This window comes from Pongo pygmaeus, chromosome 8, assembly GCF_028885625.2.
Source record: "Pongo pygmaeus isolate AG05252 chromosome 8, NHGRI_mPonPyg2-v2.0_pri, whole genome shotgun sequence".
Classification (NCBI taxonomy): domain Eukaryota; kingdom Metazoa; phylum Chordata; class Mammalia; order Primates; family Hominidae; genus Pongo; species Pongo pygmaeus.
Window position 1 is genome coordinate 64603200 of NC_072381.2, and position 8121 is coordinate 64611320.

Below are 8121 nucleotides of genomic sequence, written 5' to 3' on the forward strand. Positions count from 1 at the left end.
CCATTTCCCTGGCCATGTCACCCAGTCCTTAAGTCCATACCTCTACTTCTTCCCCTCCCTCTGCACTGCCTTTCTGCTGCCTACTACTGTTGTTTCAATGAGAACTTGGACTGTCATCCTTTGAGAAGACATGGTCAAAATAGGAACCTCGATTCTTTCATATTTAGAAAATCCCTCTCTAGAGAAAGAGGACTCAACCTGACACTATGTTCATTCCCTGGAGCTGTTCTTTTTTATTTTTTTGAGGTGGAGTTTCGCTCTTGTTGCCCAGACTGGAGTGCAAAGGCGTGATCTCAGATCACTGCAACCTCTGCCTTCTGGATTCAAGCGATTCTCCTGCCTCAGCCTCCTAAGTAGCTGGGAATATAAGTGCCTGCCACCATACCTGGCTAATTTTGTATTTTTAGTAGAGGTGGGATTTCACCATGTTGGTCAGGCTGGTCTCGAAGTCCTAACCTCAAGTGATCCACCTGCCTAGGCCTCCCAAAGTGTTGGGATTACAGGCGTGAGCCACTGCGCCCAGCCTCCTGGAGCTGTTCTTGATAGGAAGGGCCACATTCCAGTGGAGGGGGCTTATCACTCAGGGGCTTTACAACTGTCCCCAAAGAAAGACCATGTCCTTGCCATTGCCTTGTCTTCCATGATAACACACTGAGGATGGGAGCCCAGGCCTGCTGGGCTCTGGCACGTGAAATTGGCTCCTTTGGGGCTTCTGCATTTACAGTGAAGAAGTTAGTGGAGAATCTAGGGATGGGATTTTCACACCCCAACAAGTGACTTGAAAAACACAGAAGCAAATGAAGGCCTGCTCATTGCTGCTGTGAAACAAATACTCTATACTTGTCCCCACCGTGAGCTGGCTCTCCTGAGGCTTTGAGGAAGGTCTTCAGCTTAGACTTGGGATTTCAGAATAGCCACTCCCCTTCCGGACACCCTAAGCCCGAGCCTGAACCCTGCCTGCTGTGTGCTTGCCAGTGTCCTTGCTGTCTTTACACAGGCACTGGCCACACAGGCTCTGCCTTACCCGGGAAGGGCTTGCCCACCACCCCCCCCATACCAGAGCTAGAAGGCAGCCTGTGCACAGACCTTGTCCATGAGTCAAACTCCTCCAAATCTGACTTTCAAAGGAGAAGATAAATGGGACCCAGGCAAGGAGGTTCCCTTGAGCACATGATGGGAATACTCAAACACTGGAGGGCTCTTTCTTCAGTGCTCAGCACCCATTAATTCAAAATAACACATCTAAATCAGCTGGGTGGCCATGGTTCTGTGTGCCTATAGTCCTAGCTACTTGGGAAGCTGAGGTGGGAGGATCGCTTGAACCCTGGATTTTGAGACTGCAGTGAGCTATGATCACACCATTGCACTCCAGCCTGGGTGACAGAGTGAGACCCTGTCTCTAAAACAAAGAAACTCTAAAAACCCAAAACAAAGATAACACATCTATCATGCCTGGAGAAGCTCATTTTCCTATAAGACCCCTTCTTCTGCCCAGTCCTCTAAAATCATTCAAATCTTTGTGAGTACCTCCTCCAGGAAGCCTCTGAAGGCTGGATACCTTGGGAGGATAAATAATGGATACCATTTTCTGAGCACTTACTGCAGGCCAGCTATGCTAGGCACTTTCCTCACATTAACTTACTCTATCCCCACAACAACTTCATAGGGTAGATGCTATTATTCTCTGCACTTTATGGAAGATGAGGCCCGGTCACTTGCCAAAAGTGTGAAGTTTAGTAAAGCAAGAGCCTGGAGTTTGAGTGCAGGTATGTGCTCCTGAACAGTACATCCTATTGGACCTCCCATCTTTCTATCAGTCAAGGACATTAGTTGCAGATAATAGAAACCAATCTTGGCTGGGGTCATCAGAAAATGAACCTCTGAAAGGATAAAAGGTGGCTCATAAAATCTGAGAGAGTGCTCACATATGCCACATACCAAAATTGGAAGAATAAAATTTCTTGGAGGGTAAACCCTGGCTGGATCCTCCCCAGTCCCATTTCTGCTTCTTAAGCACATAGGAAGATGAGGTTTTTCAGCCTGCCTTTCAGTTAGGCCAATGGAGCATAAGAGGAAATTAATGCATAGTGTTTCCAGGCCTGTCCCTAAAATTTCTTGCCATATCCTTGGCTCTCATGGTCCTGTGAAAGAGAAGGAACTGTGATGCTGGAACCACACTAGGAACAGCCCAGGGCACGAGTCACTGCCTGGAGAGGCACTGCCCAGATAAGCTGTCCAACCCGCCTCCACCTGTGTGTGATTGGAAAGCAAAACTGCTGAAATGTTGGAATTTATTTGTTTCATGGGATGACCTAGCCTATTCTGACCAATAAGACTGGAAAATTAAGCTTGGTGGCTTCATGTTCAAGCCCAGCATCCCAAATCACAGGCTAGAACTGCTTCAGTGAAGACATTAATGCTATTGCTGCTGGCATAGATGCTGCAACTTGCACCACTATCACCGCTGGCACTGGACAGTGGACACTGGACGGAGCCTGTGCTGGCTGCTTCTGGAGAGTAGGAGCTGACACCACGCTTGCTCGAATATATTCTGTGCAGCTGGATCATTAAGATATGGATTCTACCTTCAAAGGGCCAACTGTCTAGTCCGAGGGGTGAAAATCCGCAAAAGGCCATTGTAATGGAAGAGAAAGTGCTGAGTCTGCTGGCAGAGGACAGTTACTAGACTCTGATTCCTGGAAGAAGAGAGGGTTGTAGGTCAGGATAAATTGCCTATGTGGTTTTGGGCTCTTGGGATATTGTCTAAGTGCATGTCAAATTAAGTTACTATCTTTTGAAATTCAAGAACCTAAGGAAAAATACTGAGGATAAAAATGATACAGAGTCCGCCAGGCCGCCGCCGCGCCGCCATCATGGACACCAGTCGTGTGCAGCCTATCAAGCTGGCCAGGGTCACCAAGGTCCTGGGCAGGACCGGCTCTCAGGGACAGTGCACGCAGGTGCGCGTGGAATTCATGGACGACACGAGCCAATCCATCATCCGCAATGTAAAAGGCCCCGTGCTCGAGGGCGACGTGCTCACCCTTTTGGAGTCAGAGCGAGAAGCCCGGAGGTTGCGCTGAGCTTGGCTGCTCGCTGAGTCTTGGATGTTGGGTTCGACCACTTGGCCGATGGGAATGGTCTGTCACAATCTGCTCCTTTTGTTTTTTTGCCCGCCACACGGAATTGAGATGCTCCTTTAAATAAAGCGTTTGTGTTTCAAGTTAAAAAAAAAAAAAAAAAGTGATACAGAATTAATTTTTACCAACCAAAAGAGTCCTACAATCCCCAAATACATAGTCCCAGTGTATATATAGGTACGTATATGTACATTTATACTCCAGTCTTCACTCTTAGGTCAATATTTACCTCTTTCTCTTCTAGTATAGCCTTATTTGGCAGAGTGAAGTAAAAGGTAACTTTATTTGTTGTTGTTTTAATTATAGGACATTATGGTTTTTTTTAGATCTTTTACTAATGAACGCAAAGTCCTATCCTTTTCCTCTCAGTACTTTCATTAATGGCACAATAACACCACCACCATCAATTGTTTTACTAGTACTCTTTTTTCTCTTTTTCTTTTTTTTTTTTTTTTATGAAGTATTTATTGATGATTCTTGGGCGTTTCTCGGAGAGGGGGATATGGCAGGGTCATAGGATGATAGTGGAGAGAAGGTCAGGAGATAAACACATGAACAAAGGTCTCTGGTTTTCCTAGGCAGAGGTCCCTGCGGCCTTCCGCAGTGTTTGTGTCCCTGGGTACTTGAGATTAGGGAGTGGTGATGACTCTGAAAGAGCATGCTGCCTTCAAGCATCTGTTTAACAAAGCCCATCTTGCACCGCCCTTAATCCATTTAACCCTGAGTTGACACAGCACATGTTTCAGATAGCACGGGGCTGGGGGAAGGGCCATAGATCAACAGCATCCCAAGGCAGAAGAATTTCTCCTAGTCAGAACAAAATGGAGTCTCCTATGCCCACCTCTTTCTGCTCAGACACAGCAACAATCTGATCTCTCCTTCCTTTCCCCACACTTCCTCCCTTTCTTTTCAACATAACCGCCATCGTCCTCATGGCCTGCTCCCAATGGTCGCTGTCTCTTCGGAGCTGTTGGGTACACCTCCCAGATGGGGCGGCGGGGCAGAGGCGCTCCTTACATCCCAGACGATGGGCGGCCGGGTAGAGGCGCTCCTCACCTCCCAGGAGGGGCGGCCGGGCAGAGGCGCTCCTCACTTCCTCCCAGACGGGGCGGCCGGGCAGAGGCGCTCCTCACCTCCCAGACGGGGTGGCCGGGGCAGAGGCGCTCCTCACTTTCCAGACGGGGTGGCCGGGCAGAGGTGCTCCTCACTTTCTCCCAGACGGGGAGGCGGCCGGGCAGAGGCACTCCTCACCTCCCAGACGGGGCGGCCGGGCAGAGGCGCTCCTCGCTTCCTCCCAGACGGGGCGGCCGGGCAGAGGTGCTCCTCACCTCCCAGACGGGGCGACCGGACAGAGGCGCTCCTCACATCCCAGACGATGGGCGGCGGGGCAGAGACGCTCCTCACTTCCTAAACGGGATGGTGGCCAGGCAGAGGCGCTCCTCACTTCTTATACGGGGCGGCTGGGCAAAGGGGCTCCTCACTTCCCAGACAGGGCGGCCGGGCAGAGGCGCTCCTCACTTCCCAGACGGGGCGGCCGGGCAGAGGGGCTCCTCACATCCCAGACGATGGGTGGCCAGGCAGAGACGCTCCTCACTTCCTAGACGGGGTGGCGGTGGGGCAGAGGCTGTAATCTTAGCACTTTAGGAGGCCAAGGCAGGCGGCTGGGAGGTGGAGGCTGTAGCGAGCCGAGATCACGCCACTGCACTCCAGCCTGAGCAACACTGAGCATGGAGTGAGTGAGACTCCGTCCGCAATCCCAGCACTCCGGGAGGCTGAGGCGGGCAGATCACTGGAGGCCAGGAGCTGGATACCAGCCTGGTCAACAGGGCGAAACCCCGTCTCCACCAAAAATACAAAGACCAGTCAGGCGTGGCGGCGCGCGCCCGCAATCCCAGGCACTCGGCAGGCCGAGGCAGGAGAATCACAGGAGCCCGAGGCAGGGAGGTTGCAGCGAGCTGAGATCATGGCAGCACAGTCCAGCCCCAGCAACAGAGGGAGACCGAAAAAAGAAGGAGAGGGAGACCGAAGAAAGAGGGGAGGGGGAGGGGGAGGGGGAGGAGGGAGAGGGAGAGGGAGAGGGAGAGGGAGAGTTACTAGTACTCTTAATTGTCATTTGGGTTTCATGTCTGGAATAGTTTTCCAAAAAAAAAAAAAAATCTCATTGTATTCAAATGCTTTTCCAGGAAGGTTTATTTAATAGTTAACATTGACCTCCTCACAATCATTCTTGGTTTTTTCTTCTTCTATTTTTTTTTTTTTTTTTTTTTTTTTTGAGAAGTCTCGGTCTGTTGCCAGGCTGAAGTGTAGTGACAGGATCTCGGCTCACTGCAACCTCCGCCTCCCAGGTTCAAGTGATTCTCCTGCCTCAGCCTCCCGAGTAGCTGGGACTACAGGCGCATGCCACCATGCCTGGCTAATTTTTGTACTTTTGTAGAGACAGGGTTTTACCAAGTTGGCCAGGATGGTCTCGATCTCTTGACCTCATGATCCACCCGCCTTGGCCTCCCAAAGTGCTGGGATTACAGGCACATTCTTGGTTTTTCATACTCATCAATCATTCCTTCACACATCTAGTTTCCTGACTCATAACAAAAACATTGCATTTCTTAGTAGCCATTTAAAATATAATTCTTAATGAAATTATTAATGACATATTAATGTCATACTTTTACTATATGTTTATGTTCCCAATCTTCCTGGGTCCCTTGATGTTTGCTATTCTACAGGTGTTAATAAGGGATAGCAAAAGATTGGAAACAAGCTGAATATCCAGAGAATGGGGACTGCTTCAGTTATGGTACATCTCACAGTGGAATACTAGGTAGTGGTTAAAAATAATGAGGAGGCACTTCACGTTCTGATGTGGATTGATCTTCAAGATTACAGTGATGCCCTGCCTAACAAATGTTTTTGTCAGTGATGGACCACATATATAATGGTAATCCCATAAGATTATAATGGAGCTGCCCTATGCAGGTATACCATTTTTAATCTTTTCTACCATATTGTTACTGTACTTTTTCTATGTTTAGGTGTGTTTTGATGCATAAATACTTTCCATTTTGTTACAATTACCTACAGTGTTCTGTAAATTAACATGTTTAGGTTTGTAGTGTAGGAGCAGTAGGCATTACCACATAGCCTAGGTGAGTAGTAGGCTGTTCCATCTAGGTTTTTGTAAGTACTCTAAGATATTCACAGAACAACAGACAAAATTGCCTAAGGCCATATCCCTGTCATTAAGTGATGCACGACTGTATTAAGAAAGACAGCTAGGCTGGGTGTGGTGGCTCACGCCTGTAATCCCAGCACTTTGGGAGGGTGAGGTGGGTGGATCATGAGGTCAGGAGATGGAGACCATCCTGGCTAACATGGTCAAACCCCGTCTCTACTAAAAATACAAAAAGTTAGCTGCATGTGGTGGCACACGCCTATAGTCCCAGCTACTCAGGAGGCTGAGGCAGGAGAATCGCTTGAACTTTGAAGGCAGAGGTTGTAGTGAGCCGAGACCCACGCCACTGCACTCCAGCCTGGGCTACAGAGCGAGACTCTGTCTCAAAAAAAAAAAAAAAAAAAAAGGAAAGATAGCAAAATGCAGAATAGACTATAGAGAATGGTCTCACTTTTGTTATAAAAGAGATGTTAGGACATGTATTGGTTATAAAAGCATGAAATGCCTCTGTGAGGATATATCCAAGAAGGAGATAACATTTGTTGGCTATTGGGAAGGAAATTGTGTGGCTGAAAGGCTGTGTTGAGGGGGAGAATTTTCAGTGATAATTTATACCCCTAAATACATCAGTGTGTATTTCCTAAGTGTGAGGACATTCTCTTACATAACCACTATGCAATGATCCAAATTTGGAAATTTAACACGAATATACTATAATCTACAGCTCATATTGAAATTTCAGTTTTCTCAATCATGACTTTATAGCCATTTTTTCCCCCAGTTTAAGAGTGTCTTAGTTCATTCAGGCTACTATAACAAAATACCATAGACTGGGTGGCTTATGAATAACACACATTTATTTCTCACAGTTCTGGACACTGGCAAGTCCAAGAGCAAGGTGCTGGCAGATTCAGTGTCTGGTGAGGGCCTTGCTTTCTGGCTCACAGATGGTGACTTCTTGCTGTGTCCTCACATGGTAAAGGGGTGAGGGGTCTCTTGGCCTCTTTTATAAGGGCGCTGATCCCATTCATGAGAACTTACCTCCATGACCTAATAACCTCCTAAAAGCCCTACCTTCTAATATCATCACTTTAGGGGTTAGGATTTCAACATTTGATGGTAAGGATGGGAGTTGCAGGGGCACAAACATTTCAATCATAGAAAGAACCCAACTCAGGATTGCATATTGCACTTAGCTGTCTTGTATCTTAGTGTCTTTTAATTTGGAATGGTTTCTAGGACTTTCTTTTTCTTTTTGTCAACAGCAGCAATGATTAAGCCTCTTTAAGTGGCTTCTCAGGCAGTAGACGTAGACAAGTGGGAGCTGGGTTTAGAGAGTCAGAGGATAGAAAATGATAGGGATGGCTGTCAGCTTCTGCCTAGTTTGTGGTCTAATATGCAGAACCCCTTTGTGGGCTTCTTGGAATAATGGAGTCTGGAGAGGGTGAGAATATGCCCCTGCTTGGGGAGGTGGCAGATGGGGGTAATGCTTACAGTCATTCTAAATTGGGTCTAAATAGAAATAGGACCGTATTTTGAGATCATAAGCTGATGAGGCCGGGTAATATTTAGAATGCATTCTTAGGTAGATTTATTTTTATTTATTTATTATTATTATTATTTTTTGAGGTGGAATCTCGCTCTGTTGCAAGGCTGGGGTGCAGTGGCACGATCTTGGCTCACTGCAACCTCTGCCTCCCGGGTTCAAGCGATTCTCCTGCCTCAGCCTCCCGAGTAGCTGGGACTACAGGTGCCCGCCACCATGCCCGGCTAATTTTTTGTATTTTTAGTAGAGACGGGGGTTTCACT

The 8121-nt window shown here is 47.7% G+C and overlaps 1 protein-coding gene across 1 annotated transcript; it reads left to right on the top strand.

The window, feature by feature from the left end:
- The first annotated feature begins 2828 nt into the window (after nt 1-2828).
- On the top strand, nt 2829-3249 carry LOC129006194 (small ribosomal subunit protein eS28-like). Its single transcript, XM_054435639.2, has one exon. It carries the CDS (start codon nt 2835-2837, stop codon nt 3081-3083), a length of 249 nt encoding a protein of 82 aa, XP_054291614.2. The 5' UTR covers nt 2829-2834; the 3' UTR covers nt 3084-3249.
- Nucleotides 3250-8121: the final 4872 nt, after the last annotated feature.